The sequence below is a fragment of the Lithobates pipiens genome, unplaced genomic scaffold, assembly GCF_037356315.1.
Source record: "Lithobates pipiens isolate NorthernLeopardFrog02 unplaced genomic scaffold, aLitPip1_a1.2 Scaffold_13, whole genome shotgun sequence".
NCBI classification, from domain to species: domain Eukaryota; kingdom Metazoa; phylum Chordata; class Amphibia; order Anura; family Ranidae; genus Lithobates; species Lithobates pipiens.
In genome coordinates, this window is record NW_027507718.1 from 132,209,685 (window position 1) to 132,234,250 (window position 24,566).

The 24,566-nt window shown below is 43.3% G+C and overlaps 1 protein-coding gene across 2 annotated transcripts in view; it reads right to left on the bottom strand.

Annotated features, from left to right (window-relative positions):
* The window catches only part of GNA11 (G protein subunit alpha 11), a 178,677-nt gene that overhangs the window by 31,023 nt on the left and 123,088 nt on the right, over window positions 1-24,566 (bottom strand). For both annotated transcript variants that reach the window (XM_077475587.1, XM_077475588.1), the window contains exons 4-6: window positions 22,347-22,475; window positions 15,656-15,785; window positions 14,910-15,063 (exon numbers count right to left, since the gene is read on the bottom strand). In XM_077475587.1, coding sequence (XP_077331713.1) covers window positions 14,910-15,063; window positions 15,656-15,785; window positions 22,347-22,475 — 413 coding nt within the window. The remainder of the gene's footprint in view (window positions 1-14,909; window positions 15,064-15,655; window positions 15,786-22,346; window positions 22,476-24,566) is intronic.

A 24,566-nucleotide genomic window follows, 5' to 3' on the forward strand; every position in this document is an offset into this window, starting at 1 on the left:
CGGCGTATCCTCCTCTTTCACATTATGCAAAAAAATTGCACTAACTTTACTGTTTTTTGTTTTGTTTTTTTAAGCATGAAAGTTTTTTTTCTGAAAAAAACTTGTTTGAAAAATTGCTGCGCAAATACCGTGCAAGATAAAAAGTTGCAATGACCGCCATTGTATTCTCTAGGGTCTTTGCTTAACCACTTGCCGACCAGCGCACGACGATGTACGTCGACAGAATGGCACGGGCAGGCAAATGGGCGTACATGTACGTCCCTTTAAATTTGCCGCCCTGCCATCGGGAGCGCGCCGCCGCCGGCGCGCTCCCACGCTGGTCGGGACCCCCGTGAGTCCGGTCGCGGGACCCGCGGACTCGATCGCCGCGGGCATCCCCGCGATCGTCTCACGGAGCGGCCGAATGGAGAAGTGCCGTTGTAAACAACATTTCTCCATTCTGCCTAGCAACTAGTGACGCTGATCTCTGCTCCATGTGATTGGAGCAGAGATCAGTGTTCACTAAATGAAAGCCCAACCCCCCCACAGTTAGTAACACACCCCTAGGAACACTTAACCTCTACACTGCCACCCATTGGTTAACCCCTTCACTGCCAGTGTCATTTACACAGGAATCACTGCATTTATATAGCAGCGATTACTGTATAAATGACAATGGTCCCAAAAATGTGTCAAAAATGTCCAATGGGTCCCCCACAATGTCGCAGTCACAATAAAAAAATCGCTGATCGCCGCCATTACTAGTAAAAAAAATAAAAAATTATTAATAAAAATGCTATAAAACTATCCCTATTTTGTAAACGCTATAACTTTTGCGCAAACCAATCAATCGCTTATTGCGATTTTTTTTTAACCAAAAATATGAAGAATATGTATCGGCCTAAACTAAAAGGGAAAAAATGTTTTTTATATATTTTTGACCGATATTTATTATAACAAAAAGTAAAAAATAATGCGTTTTTTTCAAAATTGTCGCTCTATTTTTGTTTATAGCGCAAAAAAAAACCGCAGAGGTGATCAAATACCACCAAAAGAAAGCTCTATTTGTGGGAAAAAAAGGATGTCAATTTTGTTTGGGAGCCACGTCGCACGACCGCGCAATTGTCAGTTAAAGCGACGCAGTGCCGAATCGCAAAAAGTGGTCTGGTCTTTGACCAGCAAATTGGTCCGGTCTGAAAGTGGTTAAAAAACATATATAATGTTTGGGGGGTCTACGTAATTTTCTAGCAAAAAAATTTGGAATTTTACATGTAGGAGAGAAATGTCAGAATTGGCCTGGGCACGAAGTGGTTAACATGAAAAGGAGGAATTTTCTTCTTTAAACCATAAGCCTGAATAATGACTTTCCGAATTCATTTGGAAATAGTAGCTTTTGATGCTGCCTGTCCCCTTTTTCGGACCTTCTGGCAGTACAAATAAAACATCTGTTTTGCGAATCTGGGCGGTCGCCTTTAAATACGCTCTGACCGCTCTTACTACATCAGGGGAAACCCCTAGATTGAGCCTCTGGGAAGAAAGAAGGAAGAACAATATCTTGGTTTAAGTGAAAACCTGTCACCACCTTTGGTAGGAAATCAGGATGAGGACGTAACACCACCTTATCCTTATGCATGATCAAATATGGCTGTTTAGAAGACAGAGCAGCTAGTTCTAATACTCTAGCAGAAGAAATGGAAACCAGAAAGATTATCTTTTTGGTCAAAAGAAGCAAGGGAATTTCATGTAAAGACTCAAAAGGCTGATTCTGCAAAGCCAATAAGACTAAGTTTAAATCCCAACCTTGATAGGGGGAATAATTTGTGTTACCCCCTGAAGAAAGCTACGCACCAGAGTGAGAAGCCAGAGGCTGTTGAAAAAATACTGACAAGGCCAAGATCTGGCCCTCGATAGTACTCAAGGCCAGCTTCATCTCTAATCCCACTTGCAGGAAATCAAGGATCCTACCTATGACATATTATAACTAATACAGGTCCACTTTAATGGTACAGTACTAATAGGAATGACTGAAGCCACACCAAGAAACATATGCCTTCCGGACTCTATAGTAAATGACTCTGGAAGCTGGCTTCCTGACATTAATCAAAGGTAGACACTACCGAAGGTGACAACCCACAATCCTTTAGAATGCGGGTCTCAATAGCCAAACCATTAAATTTAGCGCCTGTAAGGTAGGGTGGAATACCGGACCTTGTGTGAGAAGGTCTGGCCATAATGGCAGAGTCCAAGGGACTCCTATTGCCATCTTTATGATCAAGTGCCGATTCAGATCTTTAAGATCTAGAATAGGTCTTACTTCTCTGTTTGGTTTTGGAACCGTGAAAAGGTTTGTATAAAAACCTGTGCCCTGTTCCACTAAGGGGACCTCTGATATCACCGACTGGGATAATAAATGATCCAGCACTAGGAGAGATTTTTTTCCTCGGGGTCCTTGGGAACGTTTGGCCTTAGAAAACGAGGAGACGGAAAATCTCGGAACTCTAGTTTGTAATCTGTCTTGGCATTGTTCCTGCCAGATCCTTGAGAATTGCAAGAGCCTTCTCCCACCTGAGTGAGCGGGGGTGCCCCTTCATAAGGAGGCTTTAGCATTCTGTTTTGTGTGCTTTCTGCCCCAAGATCTCTTCTGACCCTGGTGCTGCCCTTGGGGTCTTACCCTTGAACCCGTCGGTTGAGGCCGAGAATGCACTAGTCTAAGCATAAGCCGTGAGGCTTGAATGATAAAATCTTTCATAGCATTTACTGTAAAACACAGTGCGTCTGATAAACCCCCAGCACATTGCTGGGCCTGCTCATGAGGCAGAATTTTAAGTATCTCCTCAAACTGTTCCTTAATGGACTGGGATACACCAATTGCGGCAAGAACCGGCTGCGCTACTGAGCTTGCCAAAGACATATGGCTTTTAGAAAGAAGTTCCAACTTTTTATCTGTTGGATCCTTTAACATTAGCGCATTATCCACCGGATAACAAGAAAAAAAAGCCTAGTGCACGAGGCACAGCAAATACCCATAGGGATATTAATTCAGATAGACCAGTCAGTAGTTAAAAATATATATATATATATATAATTTTTAATAAAGAAAAATAATGTAACGCGTATTACGTATATACAGAGAGCACTTCACAATGCTGAACCAGAACAGGCTTGGACCATATGTAATGTAGAGAGTATTGCCTACACGTTTCGGACTATCTGTCCTTTTTCTTAGGCAAAACAAGCATCTCGTAAATACATAGCCTAAAATATAAACGTAAAAAAAAGTAAGTACAGACAAAAAGGTGCATAGCTCAACAGTTTCACCCTTGATAATAAGAGTTACATGTAATAAAGATACTTACAGGTCTAGCGCAAACACCAATGGTCAGCAGCAGGGGGTAAAGGTACTCTAGTAACTTTAAAACATTGAGTATGGCAGTGGAATGCAGGAGCTCAGCTGTTTGGTAATGTAGCCAGAACAGCAAAACAAATGGCAGGAGTGTACAGCATAAAAAGTCTAACAAAAAAGAAAAGTGGTATGGTAGTAAGCAACCAAATAGGTATGCCTGAGTAATAAAGTATATAATAGCAAGTATCCTGGAGGGAGAAGTGCTAACCTGAAAGCAGCATGCAGACCAGAACAGTGCTTGGCAGCGTGCAACACACGGCGTGCTATTCGCCACGTTTGCAGGCCTTAAATAACCCAGAGCGGTTAATTGTAGTCAGCTCTGGACAGGCGCCATCAGCAGCCTCCCCAGCTGAGGCCATTTGAGATGGACTGGTGAGCCATTGGCTGCCCCAAGTCCGTCTGGAGAGCTCCTTGACGGGACGGCGCGGGGCTCCGCCCACAGAGTGGGCAGAAACATGTCCCGTGTCGTGACGTCACCGAGGTGCAGGACGTCCGGCCGCCTGCCCTCCAAGATGGAGCGCAAACAGGAAGAGCGCAGGGTAACCCTGCGCTAAACAGGCAAACGAACCACAGGCCATGAACGACAATCGCAAGGGTCTGTGGAGTCTCCCGCACGCCGTGCAGGCACAAAAAGAGAACGGACAAGAGTACAATGTGTATCTAAAGAGAGAAGGTGCAGGGACAGGCCCTACAAGACCACTGGTGGTGAACAAAGGATGGTGCAGACTTGCCATGAGAACAATACATCTATGAAAAAGCAGACAGACATTGGAGATAATGGTGGTGACATGGTACATGGAACATTGTTGTAAAATTATCCACCGGATATGTGAGATTCTTGTTTACTGAGGCAATTGCAGCATCAATCGCTGGAACCCCCCCCCCCCCCATTTTTTTTTATAGAAGTCCTCTTACATAGGATAAAGTGTGGAGAATCTCTTAGGAGGATAATATTGTTTATTTGGATGTTCCCATTCAGCATACATAAGCTTCCTTAGCCATGCATGAATAGGACAGGTATCCCCAGATGGAGTAGGTTTTAACGATCCCAAATTAGAGGTGGGTTCATCAAGAGCCTGCGCTGCAAGCAGCAAAAAGGTTGAACGAACCAATTTAGTAAGAGAGTGCACAAGCAACCTGTCTTGTAATGTTTATCCTCTTATGATATAGAAGGAGTGACAAGTATCTTCCAAATATTTAGGAAGATCTTCCTGATAGCCAGCCTCCTGAACCTCAATAAGAGGGTCCTGAGCACTAGATGGTGATCTGCTACGTTTGACACCCCCCCCCCTACGTTTTGCTAGGCTATAGTCCAGCGCAATAGCTGCTATTAATACCTAGCCTGTTAAAGTGCAATGTGTCAAAGGGAATGCCTGTGTCACCAAACCTGATCCAGCAAACCTCCTGCTCCGTCCCTCCACAGCCAGCAGCAGCTAAACAAACTGCACTTTAATCAACCTCCTGGACGTGTTGCCACGCCCCCCCGCCCCCCTCCCCCCCGGGCGGCGTCCTATGAAACCTGCAGACATGGCGGCGGGGGGTGGGTGAGAGGGGGGGAGGGTGTTAAATCCTCCGCTGAGCGGCCAGTCTGCCCCCTTTTTTTTTGCAAAAAGAAAACTACTTTGGCATAAATATCCCCCCAAAGGGGGAAAAAACTATTCTTATCCGAGGATCTGTTGTGGCCAGAGGAGAAATTAAGGCTTCTGTGCCATTTCCTGCATCAGGTCGGTGAGTTCTCAATACAGCTCCCAGTGGTGACACATAGGCATGACAACATTATACATAGAAGGAGAAATTTCTGAGAAAATCTCCCTTACCTTCTCCTCGCAGCAGGGTTATCTGAGATAAAAACCCAATCTTCACCCTTCACGGTGGTCTCAAAGACCTTTAGGAAACCTTTGGCAACAGGGGAACCTTAGGTTACCCACAATCCTGGACCTGCAACAGCACCCTGCCAGTAAAACTTTATGGCCTTACTACCAAAAAGTACTGGATCCCAGGGTTCAGCTCTCTAAAGAGAAGCGTTCGCAAGCAAAACCTTGTTTCTTTGGACACGAGGCCTGGGTACCATCCATTTAGCCCATGAAAGGACATCAGAACGGATCTGGTCAGCATGACTAGCTCCAGCAGGGAAGTTTCCAGTGCAGGTCAGCACAGCACATCTTTACTTGTGATCAACACCATAGACACTGGCGAAGAAAAAATGAGGACTCCCAGTAGTGGGAGAGGTTATATAGGGAGTACACTTCTGGCCTTACGGTGTGCCAGTGTCCATCACCTATCAGTGGCCCCTATAACCCACATCGTAAGTACTATGGCTCTGTGTCCCCTGATGTAAAAGAAAAAGCCTTTTCCGTTATAAAATATCAACAGATGTATTGGTGTTGTGGAAAATATAAGTACTTTGGTTTCAGAAACTGGTATTGTCCCTTTACCAGAAATGACTCCTTGTAGATGTTTTGCATAACTGCCCATTGATCTTGAATCAACTCTGAAATATCTGACTACCTCTCCATGCACAATTCCATCAGCTGCTAGATGTTTGAAGGTTTCCTTGCATAACTGCCCATTCCCTATCCAACCCCCCCAAAACATATTTCAGGGATATGACTAGGCCATTTTGTATGCTTTAGATCATTATTGAGATGCAAAATCCAGCTCCAGATCAACTTGAGCTTGTGGCAGATAGCCTCACACAAGGTTTTGATTCATTAAGGCATAGCACCTTGCCTGTATGTTCATTGGCAAACTATAATCTTGCTCTAATGTTCATTTTTGAACAGCAATTTTTTGCTGGCACACTTCCCACATAGGATAAAATTATGCCATTTCTAAACATAGATGCATGCAGTTTGACACCAACTGTTAAATGTTACCTGCAGATCTGGAAGATTTCTTTTAGCATCAAAAAGATGAATTTAGTAGGATCTCTGAAAATTGGAAGCGGGGTATAAGGCTTCAATGTAGCAGACCGTCTATCTGCCTGTGGTGCAGTACTTCTGCTAAACCACTGATCAACATTCTGCACCTCCTGGCTAGGAGCTCATGACACTGACAGCAAAGTAAGATTCTATAGTAGAGCAGACTTGATGTCTGCTTTGCTGTCTCTCTCTCTCCATCCCCCTATAATTAGATCTACTGATCGGCTGCAGTGGAGCAGACTTGGCATCTGCTCTGCTGTACCTCTTGCTGCTTGCTTCCCTGAGCCTCAATCCTTGCTCAGTAATTAAGTCAATGGTCCTGGAGCTCTGAGAAGATACAGCAACAGAAATCTTAATCGTAGCAGTAAAACTTCAGTTTCTAAAAAACAAACAAACAAAAAAAAAGGCTTACCTGTAAAATCCTTTTCTTTGATGTACATCAGGGGACACAGAGCCATAGTAGTTACTATGTGGGTTATAGAGCCATTGAGAGGTGATGGACACTGACACGCCCTAAGGCAAGAAGTGTACACCCTATATAACCCCTCCCACTACTGGGAGTCCTCAATTTTGTAGCCAAGCAATACAAGTGTATACCAAGAAGGGAGGGACCCCTGTGTCCCCTGATGTACATCAAATAAAAGGATTTTACAGGTAAGCTGTTCTAAAAATCCTGTTTTCTTTTCTTACATCAGGGGGCACAGAGCCATAGTAGTTACTATGTGGGATGTCCCATAGCAATGGCAGCTGAAGGGAGGGAGACAACAGAAAACAGGTGGTCAGAGGACTGCGCCCAAAGGCAATATCCTCACGACCTTTAATATCGATTTGATAAAATCTGATAAACGTATGAACCAAAGCCCAAGTCGCGGCCTTACAGATCTGAGCCATAGAGCCCGATGATGCACCACCCAAGAGGCACTAATCGCCCTGGATGAGTGTGCTCCAACATAAGAAGGAAGAATTTTCTTCTATAAGCTGAAGCTTGAACAATCACTTGACAAATCCATTTGGAAAAATAGTGGATTTTGATGCTGCCTGTCCACTTTTTGGACCCTTTGGCCGCGCAAACAAAACATGCGTTTTGCAAACCTGAGCGGTCCCCTTTAAATAGACTCTACTTGCACTTACTACATCAAGGGAATGTAGTGTCTTCTCTTCCCTAGATTGAGGCTCTGGGAGGAAGAAGGAAGAATAATATCTTGGTTTAAATGAAAACCTGTTACCACCTTTGGTAGGAATTCAGGATGAGGACATAAAACCACCTCATCCTTATGCATGATCAAATACGGCTCTTTACAAGACAGAGCCTCTAGTTCCGATACTCTTCTAGCAGTAGAAATGGCAACCAGAAAGATTATCTTTTTTGTCAAAAAGAACCAAGGGAATTTCTCGTAAAGGCTCAAACTGCTGATTCTGCAAAGCCGATAAGACCAATTTTAAATCCCAATGATTTAGAGGTGCCTAGAAAGGGGGATTAATCCATGTTACCCCCTGAATAAGCTATGCACCAAGAGTGGGAAGCAAGAGGCCATTGAAAAAACACTGACAAGGCCAGGATCTGGCTTTTGATAGAAGTCAAGGCCAGCTTCATTTCAGATCCCATATGCAGGAAATTAGGGATCCCGTCTATGACATAATTCCTGGGGTGCCAACCCCTGGATCCACACCAAGAAACATGCGCCTCCCAGACTCTATAGGCATTAATCAAAAGTGGACACTAACAAAGGAGATCCCCCACAATCTTTTATAAAATGGGATTCAACAGACAAACCTGTTAAATGTTTTGTCCTTAAGCTAGAATGAAATACTGGACCTTGTGCGAGAAGGTCTGGCTATAATAGCAGAGTCCGAAGGACTCCTACTGCCATCTTTATGACCTCGGTAAATCAAGATCTTCTGGGGCCGCCAGAATAACTTCCTTTGTAGCTCAACTGGAGGAAATGCATAGATCAGTGAAAACTGATCCCATGGGAAGACTAATGCGTCTATTCCGGCTTCTAGCGGATCCCTTATTCTCGACACAAAGTTGTCGACTTGGTTGTTGAATCTGGACGCGAATAGGTCCATGTCCGGAATACCCCATCTCTGACATATCGCTAGGAAGATGTCAGGGTGAAGAGATCATTCTCCCGGAAATAATTGTTGGCGTCTCAAGTAGTACGCCTGCCAATTCTCTATTCCTGAAATAAAAATTGCCGATAGGTAAGGAATGTTGTGTTTTGCCCAAGCTAGAATTGACCTCTTTTTGGGCTGCACGACCTCTCGTTCCCCCCTGGTGATTGATGTAAGCCACCGCTGTGGCCTTGTCAGACTGAATCCTGACAGGACAGTCCCGTAGTCTGACCGTCCCAGATTCTAGGGCCAGACAAGCTGCCTGAATCTTCCAAAAGGTTGATAGGCAAGGTCCTCTAACCTGGACCATCTCCCCTGGACAGAATCTTCTTCCAGGGCTGCTCCCCAGCCTAGAAGGCTGGCATCTGTTAACACCTTCCAGGATACAGATAAAAAAGATTTTCCCTTTTGCTGGATAAAAAACACCAATTTAGGCTCTGACTTGCGTAGGGAGCCAAGCGTACTGGAAACAAGGCCTAAATCTTTTTATTCCAGACCGACAGGATGGTGTTTTGAAGCAGTTTTTGAGTAAGAAACTGCACGTAAGGGACAACCCCAAAGGAGGCCACCATTTCCCCTAACAATCTCATGCACAGCCTAATGGAAGAATTTTTCCATGTTTTGATAAGTTGAATTAGTCCTACAACGGAACGGATTTTTGTCTGGGGTAAGAAGACCTTCTTCTGTATGGTATCTATAACCAGCCCCAAGTACTGTAATCTCCTTGCTGGTTTTAAAGTGCATCTTCCTAGGTTGAGTATCCAACCCAGAGATTTCAGGTAGTTACAGCTGTGATCAGACTGTGGTTTAGACCCAAGACTGAATGATCTATTAAAAGTAGATCTTCTAACTAGGCTAGGACCGTTATGCCTTGAGTCCTTAATCTGGCTAAAGGAGGTGCCAGAATATTTCAGAACACCCGTGGTGCTGTGGCTAAATCGAATAGCAGAGCCACAACTGAAATGATAATTTTATATTTCAAAATGCAGAAATTTCTGGTGAGTGGGAAAATTTGGCACATGGAGATATGCAATTTGATATCGATTAAAGCCACAAAACTCCCCTCCATGCAGGATGGACACAACCGATCGGATTATGAAATGATCGGATGTTTAAGTGCAGATTCAGATCTTCAAGATATAGACTGGGTCTTACCTCTCCATATGGTTCTGGAACCGTAAAAGGTTTGAGCCAAACCCTGTGCCCTGTTCCACTAAGGGAACCTCTGATACCACTGACTGGGATAATAGATGATCCAGAGGCCAGAAAGACTTCTTGTTCGCTGGATCCTTGGAAACATTTTCCCTTAGAAAAAACAAGGAGACGTAAACTCTCTGAACTCTAGCCTTAACCTAGAGAAAAAAAACTGCAGAAATCCATCTGTATGACATTGTTCCTGCCAGATCTTGAGAAATGCAAGGCCCCCCCCCCAAACGAGCGGGGGTGCCCCTTCATGAGAAGGCTTTAGCATTCTGCTTTGTGGGCTTTCTGGCCCAAAATCTCTTCTGACCCTGGTGCTGCCCTTGGGGACTTTCCCTTAAACCTGACGATTGAGGCCGTTGAGACTGCCTAGAGCAGGGGTCTCAAACTGGCGGCCCTCCAGCTGTTGTAAAACTACAAGTCCCATCATGCCTCTGCCTGTGGGAGTCATGCTTGTAACTGTCAGCACTGCAATGCCTCATGGGACTTGTAGTTTGGCAACAGCTGGAGGGCCGCCAGTTTGAGACCCTTGGCCTAGAGGCAGATGCCCCTGGCAAAGGATAGGCAGCATGATTAAAAGGATAAATGTTTGAACCTCTTCTTTACTGGTAAAAGAGAGCTTTCCCCATTAGAGGTCCTTTGGATGTACTTATCCAGATTGTCTCTAAATAACTGTACACCACAAAGGGGAAAAACTGGCTAAGAACTTTTTACACAGTGCTTCGGCTGATCAATTTTTCAGCCACAGAACTCGAGAATGCACTATTCCAAGCATAAGCCATAAGGCTTAAATGATAGAGTCTTTCATAGCATCCACTGTGAGACATAGTGCGTCAGATACACCAGCCCATTGCCTGCTGATCAGGCAGAATTTCAGGTATCTCCATAACCTGTTCCTTGATGGACTGAGATACACCAATCGCAGCAAGACCCGGCTGTGCTACTGAACTTGCAAAAGACGTTGTTTTTAGAAAGAAGTTCCAACTTTTTATCTGTTGGATCCTTTAACATCAGTGCATTATCCACTGGACATGTGAGACTCTGGTCACTGAAGCGATTGCAGCATCAATTGCTGGAACCCACCCATTTTCTTCATAGAAATCCTCTGTGGAGAATTTCTTGGGAGGATAATATTGTTTATCAATTCAGAAAACATACGCCTTTTTAGCCATGCATGAATAGGAAAAAACATCCTCAGATGGAGGAGGTTCTAATGAACCCAATTAGAGGTAGGCTCCTCAAGCCTGTGCTGCAGGCAGCAAAAAATGTTGAGTAAGGGAGTACACAAGCAAACTGTCTTCCATATTAGGATCCTCAGAGGAGGAAAAACAAGTATCTTCCAAATATTTGGGAAGATCTACCTGATCCCCAGCCTCTTGCACCACAATAAGAGGGTCCTGAGGACTATATGGGAATCTGCTATGTTTAGCCCCACCTATGGAGAGACATAGCATTAATCTTGTTTCCAAATTAGAAATGGTAGAAGAAAAAAACCTTTTGTATGATATATACAGGGACTGAAGTGTTTTATGCACCATAGTTTGCCCTGACGGCTCAATCTGACTAGCCGCATCCCTCTCAGAGTAGTATGACATTCTTTTGGAAATTGATTCAGTTTATAGTGAAAACCATTGACCCCTTTAGAGAAGTTCCTGGTCCCATTACCATTCATAGCCTGAAGCATAAAGCAGAGGCACTATGCAAAAGAATGTACATTGCCAGGCTATAGTTTAGCACCACTAGCTGCTATTAATCCTAGCCTGGTAAAATATAATGCGTCAAAGGGAAAAAACCTGTGTCACTAACCTGAACAAGCCATCCTCCTGCTCTGTCTCTCCACAGCCAGCAGCAGCTTCCACACACAGCACTAAAATCAACTTCCTGCATGTGTGGCCGTCTTCTGATGCTGGTAGCCCCGCCCCCCGCATGAATTACTGCTCCCACTTTCCTTTCAAAGAAAAACGCTTTCCCTTGCAAGCTGCGTCCTGTGGAACATGCAGGCATGGCGGGGGGGGGAATCCTCTGCTGAGCGACGCGGTCTGTCTTTTTTTTTTTAAAAGGAGGAAACTAGTTTGGCATCCTTATCCCTGAAGGGGGGGGGGGAATAAATAAAAAAAAATATTTTGGAGGCACAGGAAGAGAAGCAGAGCCCCCTTTTTAAGGGAGTATCTGCTGTGGCCAGAGGAGAAAATGACAGGCTTCTGTGCCATTTCCAGCGCCAGGACGGTGAGTGCTCAATACAGGCCCGAGTGCTGACACCTAGGCATGACAACATTATACATAGGAGAAATTCCTGAGAAAATCTCCCTTACCTTTTCCTCGCAGCAGGGTTTTATCAGAGATAAAGACCCAATCTTCACCCTACACGGTGGGCTCCGAGACCTTTTAGGAAACCTTCAGGAACCGGGGAACCTCAGGTTACCCAAAATCCTGGATCTGGCCTCACTACCAAAAGGAACTGGATTCCAGGGTCCAGCTCTCTAAAGAGAAGCGTTCCCAAGTAAAACCTCGTTTCTTCGGACATGAGGCCCGGTTACATTTAGCCCATGAAAATACATCAGAACGGATCTGGTCAGCATGGCTAGCCCCAGCAAGGATTGCTTCCAGTGCAGCTCAGCATAGCACATCTTTACTCGTGACCAACACCATAGACAATGGCGAAAAAAACTGAGGACTCCCAGTAGTGGGAGGGGTTATATAGGGAGTATACTTCTTGCCTTAGGGTGTGCCAGTGTCCATTACCTATCAGTGGCCCTATAACCCACATAGTAACTACTATGGCTGTGTCCCCTGATGTAAGAAAAAGGAAATTCTGTTCATGCTTGGTCTGTTATTAAAATGTGTAACAAGAGTGTGAGTGTGGTCAGTCTCTGGGACCAATACACTACCAGCTGATTTTACTTGGATACAGGGGTGACAGGTTCCTTACTACCCTGTTACTGCCCATAAGTCCACACAAAGAAGTACCCTGCAGATCCTCCTTCTGGCTGCCCCTGCTGAGGAAACGCTGAGGGGCCCTATGATGACATCACAGGAAATATACAGAAGAATATCCAATCAAAAGGAAATGGATCATTTAACTGCATTGCTCTGCCCAGAGAGAGGGTGCTGGAGAGAGTTATTTATTTTTTTGCTTTCTTTGGAGTTCAGTTTTAAACGCTTGACAACTGCCTCACATACATACAGTATATGGTGGAAGAATGGCACCACTGCACAAACCGCTGTATGGGTACTTCTGCCCCTTTAAGAGCCATAGCAGGCCCGCTGAGCGGCAGGGGAACCCGATGTGCATTGCTGGCGGGCATGATCGCCGCCAGCCACCCACAATTGTGGGCGCGAGAGCAAGAGCCGGGATGTGTGTGTGTGTGTGTGTGTTCTGTCAGGAGACAGATCGTGTGTTCCTACTAAGTAGAAACACACGATCTGTCTCCTCCCCCAGTCAGTCACATCCCCATACAATTAAAATCACTCACAAGGAACACATTTAACACCTTGATCGACCCCTAGTGTTAATCCCTTCCCTGCCAGTGACATTTACAGTAATCAGTGTATATTTATAGCACTTATCGCTGCATAATGTCAATGGTCCCAAAAATGTGTCAAAATCTGTCCTCCACAATGTCGCAGTACCAGTAAAAATTGCACATCACCGCCATTAATAGTAAAAAAATAAATAAAATAAAAAAAATTAAAAAAATTCCATAAATCTTTCCCATAGTTTGTAGACGCTATAACTTTGGTTTGCACAAATCAATATAGGCTTATTGCGATTTTTTTTTTTTACTAAAAATATGTAGAAGAGTGTATATTGGCCTAAACTGATTAAGAAATTTGTTTAAATAATTTGGGATATTTATTATAGCAAAAAGTAAAAAAAGTTTATTTTTTTTTTCAAAGTTCTCGGTATTTTTTGTTTATAGTGCAAAAAATAAAAAAATGCTGAGGTGATCAAATACCACCAAAGGAAAGCGCTATTTGTGGGGGGGGGGGGAAAGGACATCAATTTTATTTGGGTACAGCATCGCAGCACCACACAATTGTCCATTAATATAATGCAGTGCTGTATCTCAAAAAATGGCCCAGTCATGAAGAGGGTAAATTCTTCTGGGGGCTGAAGTGGTTAAATACTGCCTTAGGCCTCTTTCACACCGACGTGCCGTTCAGGCCCGCCTGTCAGTTTTTCAGGCGGACCTGAACGGGTGCTCCATAGAGCTCTATGGAGCGTCGGATGTCAGCGGTGACATGTCCGCTGACATCCGACCCGCTCCGATCCGAAAAAGTGTGACGGAGGAAAAAGCTATTTTTCCATCCGTCTGCGGATCGGATCGGATGACGACGGGCACTGCGGTCCGTCGTCATCCGATCTCCCATAGGGGAGAGCGGCGCTGTGACAGGTCCGTCCCTGCACAGTGTGCAGAGACAGACCTGTCATCTCCCTGCTCAGCGGGGATCGGCGGAGTGATCCCCGCTGAGCAAACGGACATCCACGGGGCGGATCAGAACTGATCCGCCCCGTGTGAAAGGACCCTTAGACATTAAAACAGGCATGTGAAACATGCAAGGGATCAAAATTTGTCTCCAGAAGGCCACACCTGTTCTGTTTTAGAAACATTACATTGTAAAATGGAGTTATTTTGTACATGAAAATTAAGTAAGCTGTTGCAGTTATTAGCTGGACAGCAGCTAGGGCCTCTTACAACTTGAAGGACATCTTCCACTTTGGTAACCCCCACCTCTGAAAGAAACTTCAATAAAAGTAAAGCTATCTTCAATCTTAAAATACTTAGGGTTGTACGAGGTCCCAAAAATAAACCAGTCTGACATACCTGCCCTAAAATAAACCTGTAATGGGAAAAATACAAAGGCTACGATTACAGACTTCCGCCTGATAACTAATTTCCCAACTGTCTGTACTCCACCTCTCTGACCCATGTACAACACAGGACAAGAATGTAGCGAAGAAAGATTCTGAACATCTGATCTGCGTACTTTGATTTCTGTGATTTCAAAACTATAGAAGCCCATGGGTAAACATCAGTTACAAAAAGTCACAAAAAAGGCGGAGGATGCCATCAGGCTCTGCATGCACTACAAAACTACGAATACATGTAAAAGCACTTGCAGGCAGTTTGTAATGCCAGCCTTGCAAGAGTCATGTAAGAGTCAAAGGTTCAAAGCTGACACAGATTAAGTCTAATGGAGAAAAAACTACTCTAGTGTAATCTTTCTAGTACTTAGAATGTTTTATGTTGACCTGCTGGAAAAGGCAAGTTTTTTCACATAATACTTACCATCAAACTCAGGAAAGTAATCTACAAGGTGAGAGTACATGATCTTGTCTTCAAGAAGGTCCTTCTTATTGAGGAACAAGATTACTGAAGAATTCTGGAACCAGGGATATGTGATAATCGTTCTAAAAAGAGCCTTGCTCTCCTCCATCCGGTTCTACAAAGAAAATACAAATAAAACCACCATGAACTTTTTTCAGTTTGAGCACAGATCCCATATGAATCAGATAAAGTAAGGAGGCTGGATTTAAATGGTTCCATTTTTGATGTTAAGAGGAAAAAAAAAAAAAAAAGATGCAAGGTCATGCACTGCAAAATTCTGGGGGTAAGAGGAGAAAGCACCAAGCCCAGCAAAAGTTGGATGCAAAATATCAGTGGTGAAAAGTCAAAACACCTGGCATCTAAATCATAACAAATATCAATTTTGTTTTTAAAAAACACTAAGGCTCGGTTCACAGATATGCGAATTGGATGCATTTTGAATGACATCCGATTTGTATAACATGAACCAGACCAACTTTCCATGAAGCTGGTTCACATACATGAGGACCGATTGCGGTGCAAATGAAAAAGGGGTCCTGGATGTTTTTCAGTAAGCTGAATGGAAACCACTGGACTCTGCACAGGAACTGGCCCCACATGTATGTAAACCCAGCCTAAAGCACTGATTGCAACTAGGAGCATTGGCATCCTGCCACATGTGGTCCTTTAGAAAGAATTCAGAAGCCAAAAAGTTAAGAGATACCCACCTCATTATCAGACTCCACAAGAACCTGGTCATATTCACTAAGGGCAACTAGGAACATTATGGATGTAACATTCTCAAAGCAGTGGATCCACTTCCTCCGCTCGGATCTTTGACCTCCTACATCAACCATTCTGTTAAAGAGATGAAAATAATAAGCATACCTTTAAGAATATAATAAAAGCCAGCGAGTGCTTAGGAGGTGGAGCTTTTAGCATAAAAAAAGTAACCAACCTAGTACCCAGTCAAAAATCAAAACAATGTACTGTGCATAAATACAATCATAAGTATTACAAACCCTTTTAAATCATATAAAACTTTATTTAAAGCAGTTTTATACACATGCCAATGACTTTTCTTTACAAGGAGAATTGCAGGTTATAAAATTAGTGCTAGATGAATGTCTCCTTACCTGCCTTGCGAGTAATCTGTACTGTCTAATGACATCACCCGTGCATGTGCCGTATGTCCCAATTTTACGGCAAGCATAGACCTTGCTGGAAAAATGCAGGGTCTATGCGTCATTTCCTAGTGTCGACGTCAGCCCCGACATCCCGCCATGCTTCCTTATACTTCTTCTTCATTGAGAAGAGGATCGTGGACAGCTTGTGACTCACGTCACAGGGATGAGTGTTATTACTGCGCATGTCTGGGATTATGGAGAGGAAAAGCTACTAATATTCATAGGTATTTGCAAATTCAATTATTTGCTGATCCAAAAAATGATCTGATCCGGGACTCTGATCCGAGGAACAATCCGATCCGGGAGTTTTTTGATCCGTTGCACCCCTAGTGCATTCTGTGGTGTACTGTTTCTACTACACTTCTGGTGGTGTACACAGTAACAGGGGCATGTAATTACAATTTTTGATATAATATTTCAATGCAGGGCTCATTCATGCGTCCAAGAGTACCTATGAGGGCTTACAGTGTTGTGGCACCACTACCAAAAGCCAAATTATTCTGGTCCTATTTAACAGGGGCATGTAATTAAAATTATTGATATAATAATATTTCACAGTAGGGCTCATTCCTGCGCCCAACAAGAGTAACTATGGGGGGTTAGTGTGTTCTGGTACCACCAACATCTAAGGCCCAATTTTCTTCAGGGTATATAGGGCAGGTTGTATAGTGTATATAAACTGCTGTTCAGAGTATATAGTGCCTGAGGGACCCCCAACACGATTTTAAAAATAAAAATTGGATGTGGGGTTCCCCTTAATATTCATACCAGACCTGGAGGGCCTGGTATGGATTTTGGGGGTGACATCCACACCTATATTGCCGGGATCCAACAACAAGTTACCGCCGCAAGCAGTTTTAAATTACATTTTTTTTTCCCTTTAGAAATGTCATTTTACTGTGGCAGTGTTATAAACATGGGAAAGATGTGCTACTTTACAGGCATACTATAGACACCCCCCAGGCACAATATTTAAAAGGGATATTTTTATTTTTTCACTTTAAGCATTATTAAAGTGCTCTAAAAAAAAGCAGTTTTTAAAACTTTTTGCAATTATACATGTCCCCTTGGGCAGGACCCGGGTCCCCAAACACTTTTTACGGCAATAACTTGCACATAAACCTTTAAAATGAGCAAGTTCTGCTGTGAACTGAACCAGGGGATGTTTGGCTCATCCCTAGTCATTAGTAAACCGTATTGCACAACACTCCAATCATATGAAATCTCCAGCAATCGCTCTTCCGTGTGTGTAACTCTCAGCCAGGGGGAGAACTAGTCAAAAGATGCTCACCATAAGGCGTTCGGGAGGTAATATATAGTGTAGTATTTATTTTATAGATTTCGCCATTAAAGTTGATGTAAACCCTAACCCGATTCATGAAATTTGAGATGGCCACATATCTGCAGTGTTTTCTTAGCTCTCTCCAATGCCCCAAGTCCCATGGCTTTCTCCTGCTCTGTTCTTCTGTTATCAGCATAACTTCTGACAAGCTTTCTGTCAACTGTGATAAACTTTGTGTATATGCTATAAATATATTAGTAGGGAGCTGGTCTATTCACAGCACAGCTCTGCAAATCTCCGCCTATGTGGAGGGGGTGTGTGCCTTCCCTCCAAGCAGCTGTCTCACAAGTGTATGGCACGAATCCACACCCACAGGTGAATCAAGAAGAGAAAATTTTAACAGGACGTGCTCTTTCTAAAGAATATATAAATTTGAAGACAGCAGATCTACATGTAAACCTTAAGTAGGAGGATTGGTTTCCTCATGAGTATCATCCGAGGCTGTTCACTTCACTGGGTATATGTGAGGGTTTACATCCACTTAAACCACTGCAATACTGGGCACTTTCCCCCTTTCCTGCCAAGGACAATTTTTAGCTTACAGCACTGTCGCACTTAGAATGACAATTGCATGGTTATGCAACACTGTATCCAAACTAAATTTTTATAATTTTCTTCCCATAAATAGAGCTTTCTTTTGGTGGTATTTGATCGCCACTGGAGTTTTTATTTTTTTTCTAAACTAAAAAAAAAGACCGAAATTTTTGAAAGAAAAAAAAAAAAAAGTGTTTTTGTTTCGGTTATAAAAGTTTTCGCCTTTACTGGCAGGCACTGATAAGATGGCCACTGATATGTAGATTTGATGGGCACTCAGGTATTACTGACAGGTACTGACTAGCATTTGATGGGGAACGGATTGGTATTATTGGTGGCACATCTGATGGGGCTGTGCTGATAATCAATGTGCCGATTATCAGCACAGACCCCCTCCCGACCAGGAGAGACGCCGATCGGCGCGAACAGAGGAAAGCAGCTTACCGGCACTTCCTGGTTCAAGCTGTGATCAGCTGTGATTGATCACAGCTAATCTCGTGGTAAGCAGCCTCCGTCAGAAGCTCCTTACTACAAATCGGAAATGCAGTGTGTCAGAGTGACACAAAGCACCACTGATAGCCGCGGGCGAGCGCCGGCATGTTATCCTGCTGGACATCATATGACGCCCAGTCATAACTGAACCACCGTCTGGCTGCCATTCTGCCATGGGAAGTGGTTAAAGTTAAAAGCACCCACTTGGTGTACAACCAACAAAACATGGCCGGACTTACAGTGATGGCCGCTGATCTGGAACTTGGAAGCGGCGGCGTGATGTCAGCACGCAAGGCCTCAACTAATGCGTTTCAATTGCACGCACGTCTTCAGGTGATACACCTACCACTATTAAAGGAATTTTCGTGGACAATTTTGATATATGTGGATATATCTTTTTTATGGACACTATTTGATCACACTCATGGTGTTTATTAGCATTTATAAACATATGTGGTATGTAGAGGCTATTCAGTTCGCATTGTGCGCTGTACAAGTATTTCATTCATTCATATACGTTTTTCACACTTATTAAGATAAGTTATATGATAAGGTATATGATAAGGTTTTGAAATACTAAGGGCCGGTTCACACAGCGAGGCGCGGCGAGGCGTCTCCGACTTACCTCGCCGCGACCTGCGGGGAGCTCAGCGGCGACTTGCAGAGGACTTCTGTATAGAAGTCAATGCAAGTCGCCCCCGAAGTCGCCCCGAAGTAGTACAGGAACCTTTTTTCTGAGTCGGAGCGACTCGAGTCGCTCCTCTCAGAACGGTTCCATTGTACAGAACGGGGGCGACTTGCGGGAGCGAGGCGAGGCGAGCCGTGTCGCCTCGCCTCGCTGTGTGAACCGGCCCTTAGGATTGCATTTATGTGCTGCGCATTGTTTTGATCTTTATACCTTTAAGAATGTTTTTAAAGCAGGGCCCAAACCCCAAGAACTTCTTTGTAGGGCTGCAACTAACGATTATTTTCATAATTGAGAAGTTGGCCGATTATTGTTTCGATTAATCGGTTAATTACCGAAAAAAAAAAAAGTTTGGTGTATAATTTACTTAATATGTAAAGTTTAAAAAAAAAGGCAATTTATTATTAAATATCTCTATGCAGTGGTTAATATAAATAACCAACTATATGATTAGAGAGCAAAATATCTAATCCACTGAGAATAAAAGAAGAGATATACTGTATATACTGTTAAAGGGTGAATCTGGTATATATCATCAGACTCAGATGTCTTCCTTCAAAAAAAAAAAAAAAAAATGTAATTTTAAAAACGTTCTTTCGATTTTCTAATCGTTAATGGGGTCAAATTGGTGTTAATTTTCAACCACAGTGACGCGAAAATTTTAAAATAGAAAACTTCTTGGTTAAAGGAATTTTCAGACAGTATGTGGTTTTCGTTCAGTAATTACATTCATTTTAAAAACAAGTGAGAATTTCTAACATTCTTTCATTCAGCGAATGTAAAGATTTTTCGTCTGAAAATTGATCCATGTAGCCAACATAAGGCTCAGTATGCACCTTTCTGCAGTGTGTTTTGATTTTTGTGCATATGATTTTGCTGCGATTTGCGTTTTTCTATTTTTTTGGGCCAATTTGTTGTTGGGCAGATTAAAAAAAACACAAATTGCTGCAAAAATACATTACATGTGAACCAGGTCTAAGATGTTTAGTAACATAATGGGGTTTAACCACTTGCCGCCCGCCCTATAGGGAATTGACGGCGGAAAAGTGGTTTCATAATCCTAACCGGACGTCATATGACGTGATTAGGATTATGAGCCGCTGCGCGCCCCCGGGGGCACGCATCGCGGCGATCGTTGTTGCGGGGTGTCAGTGACACCCGGCAACTACGATCTCGGTAAAGAGTCTCCGACGGAGACTCTTTACCATGTGATCAGCCGTGTCCAATCACGGCTGATCACAGTGTAAATGGGAAGAGCCGGTGATCGGCTTTCCCTCACTCTCGTCTGTCAGACGCGAGTAGAGGAGAGCCGATCGGCTGCTCCTCTGACAGGGGGGGTCTGTGCTGATCGATTATCAGCACAGCCCCCCCGAGGATGCCCACACTGGACCACCAGGGACACCACTAGACCACCAGGGAAAAGGTAATAAAATACATAATCCTCCCTAGACCACCAGGGATGCCAGTCAGCACAATGGGTGCCAATCAGTGCCCATAATGGATGCCAATCAGTGCCCAAAATGGGCATCACTGATTGGCATGCATTATTGTTTGGCACTGATTGGTATCCATTACTATAACACCGATGCCGCCTATGAGTGCCCACCTGTGCCGCCTATGAGTGCCCACCTGTGCCGCCTATGAGTGCCCACCTGTGCCGCCTATGAGTGCCCACCTGTGCCGCCCATCCGTGCCAGCTATCAGTGCCAATTTGTGCCACCTATCAGTGTCCGTCCGTGTTGCCCATCCGTGTCGCCCATCAGTGCCGCCTATCAGTGCCACTTCATTGGTGCCACATTGGTGCCCATCAGTGCCACCTTATCAGTGCCCATCAGTGTAGCCCCATTAGTGCCCATCAGTGAAGGAGAAAACGTACTTATTTACAAAGTTTTGAAACTGAAACAAAAAAAACCCTTTTTTTTCAAAATTTTCGGTATTTTTTTATTGGTAGCGCAAAAAATAAAAAACCGTAGAGGTGATCAAATACCACCAAAAGAAAGCTCTATTTGTGGGAAAAAAATGATAAAAATTTCATTTGGGTACACTGTAGCATGACCGCGCAATTGTCATTCAAAGTGCGACAGCGCTGAAAGCTCAAAATTGGTCTGGGCAGGAAGGTGTTTAAGTGCCCTGTATTGAAGTGGTTAAAAAAAAAAAAAAAAAAATTGTCCCTTTCTTAGTACAAAAAATAAATAAAAAACAGACAATCACTACTGTAATGTGTTAATAAGTAATAAGTAATATTTACAGTAGAGATTTGCTCTTTTTGTACTATAAAAGAGCCAATTTTAGTTTTAACCCCATTATGTTACTGGCCAATTACTTGTTTCAGCCCTACTTCTTTGCAAATATGATATCATGTAAAAATGTAATATACAACAATGATACACTACTGAAATCTCTGATACTGTGCAAATTAAGAAAAATAAAAAAGGGAGGGTCCCATTATATTTACCAAATGAGAAGCTAAACTTTTTTGGGCTTTGAGCTAAAGATAGATATATATAGATAGAGATAGATAGATAAATATATTATAGATATAGATATAGATATAGATATAGATATAGAGATATATATTATATATATTATCTCTCTCTCTATATATATTTTTTTTGGGGGGGGGGGGACCTTATCCTGGTTAGTTAGTTTTGAGGATGTTCTGGTTTGTGCTAAAAACGCAAAAAAACTTTTTTTCTTTATTTTGGATAGAGTAAGGGAGGGTTAAAAACGCCCTGTCTACCAAAGTGCAAAATCCGCTACACATTTTTTTTTCAGCAGTGCGCTTCCCGGTAAGTGTGCCTACAGCCTCATATTTGTATATTTGCAGTGTGAGATGTAAAGCATTCCAAACAAGCACCAAAAATTAAAAATTTTTGGCATTCTTGTTTTGCAGCCCACTGCTTTGAAACAAAATTGTATTACTGGTCAGAATTTTACACGCATAAGCAAGATTACACTCCCTTCAATTTTGGGAGCATGTACATGTATGGACGATTCCACTTTTACATGTAAAATGCTCACACTATATGGACTGTACTTATACACAGAACCTTCTGCCAGTAATAATTGCCGTTAATACATCAGTAACGTATGCAATGACCCTAAAAGTTTAGACTCAACAGCAAAACTATGAACTTTGAAACTAAAAAACAAAAATCGGTAAGCAATACAGCATTTACCTAAAGATGATGTTTTCCAAGTCAAAGGGGTACTCTATAATACCAGTTGTTGGCACTCTGACACGCAATACATCTTGCTGTGTGGGCAGGTACCCAGGCTTGGAAATACGTTCCACGTCAGACAAGTAACTGAAGAACAGAAATAAACAGAACTCCACATTTAATAAGAACAATAAAGGAGATAAGCAGTCTTAAGTAAAAGCATTATCTGGAAAAACAAACAATAAGTATTTTTTTGTCAAAAGACTCTAGAATTTACTTATGAACCAAAAAACGTGAAGTATATTTTGTTTTAGAATGATGAAGGGTTAGAGGCCTCTACCAGGCTTTTACGGTCACCCATGTCAGGACAGAAGTGTTGGGAAATCGCTCTAAATCCCTGATAAATTTGTAATTGCTGTCAGCGTCCTGTGCCAGTGTCCACAGCAATCTAAAATTTCAAGTACAGGTGTCACAGAGCTAGAAATGAGGGAAAAGATTTCACTGTTGGGGGTTACAGACAGTAATCCTTTCCCACTCCAACTCTTTTGGTGCCAGGCCCTTTTTTTTTCTCTTCAAATAGTATCTGAATCAGTCCTCGTTTATACCGCTTGTAACCCCCTGTAGAACAGGCGTCTAGTTATAAACATTACCAGATAAGATTCACACAGCTTTTCCTCAGGAGCCACACATTTTGAAAGCAGATCTTCACTGTATCGGAGCACCACAATCCAAAAACACCAATTCATTCATATTCAAAGCAAACTCCCCCATCCATGCAGGTCTCCAAGTTTAATTTTGTTGAGAAATCACTTTGAAAAAAACCCTAGCGTTTCTGGCTGTGGCCCTCTTGAGTAAGGGTAAATGATTCATGTAGCATTTACTTTCTTGAATCCATCTGCCCTTAGCTCAAGCATGCATGCAGAAGTGTGTGCTTAGCTGAGAAAACCCCTCCTCAAATCCTGGAGACTCCTGGGATGCATGACATAATTTGCCTAGGCAAGAAACCAGGAAGTAAAAAAAAAAAAAAAAAATTGGATTTTTTGTACTCGCCATAAAATTATTTTCTCTGAAGTTCATTGACGGACACATCAGCCCATCTTGACCTTAGGGTTATATCACCCCTTTAGGAGAGGACTAGGCAGAAAGTTTTAAAAAATAGCAACACTTGCACAGTACCGCCCCCTAACTGGCTATAACACCTCACACTGCATCCAGCAGCATCCAGCAGCTGAGTTTGTCAAAAGAAGTACAAACATAAATAGGAGGGGTGGGTGCCGTGTCCGTCAATGAACTTCAGAGAAAAGGATTTTACGGTGAGTATAAAAATCCTATTTTCTCTATCGTTCATTGGCGGACACAGCAGCTCATCTTGACCTTAGGGATGTCCCCAAGCAGTGTCAAAGAAATGAGGGGTGGGAATAGCAAACAACAATAACTCCACCCATAACAACCAGAGCTCAAACAGAGGAGTTGCAACCTTAAACAGCCGCCTGTAAAACCTTGCAGCCGAAGCAAGAATCCAAAGATGCGCTCACATCAACCTTGTAAAATTTAGTGAAAGTGTGAATGGATGGCCAGGTCGCCGCCTTACACATCTAAGAAACAGACGCTTGATGTCGGAAAGCCCAAGGGGCACCAGTTGCCCTGGTAGAACGTGCCGTGACAGGAAAGGGGGGGTGCTCGTCCCCTTATGGCATAAGCCTGAACTACAATCTGTCTGATCCAGCGAGAGATGGTGGCCGATGAGAACGCCAGTCCTTGGAAACTGAATATGTACGTGGACGCCACCCCATCTCCTCACAGATGGAGATGTAGGCCTTCCACGTACGATGATCAATCTTCCGAGAAGATGACTTCCGTGCCCTCAACATAGTGCATATTACCGAATCCAACAGACCTTGGTCCCTTATCAACTGGCTTTCAACAGCCATGCCGTTAAAGCCAGTGACGGTAAATCAGGATGAACTATTGGACCCTGCGACAGAAGGTCTTCTTGCATCGGCTGTCACCAAGGAACATCCGCTACCTTTCGTACTATGTCGGCGTACCACGGACACAAAGGCCAATCTGGGGCAATCAGAATTACCAGAAACCCCTCGGCCTCCACTCTGCGAAGCAGACGTGGTAGCAGTTTGAGTGGGGGAAAAGCATAAATCAGTCAATAATGCCCCCATGGAGCCACCAACGCATCTGCCACAACCTGGTCACAAACCTCTGTACCTTCCGATTGAGTTGAGA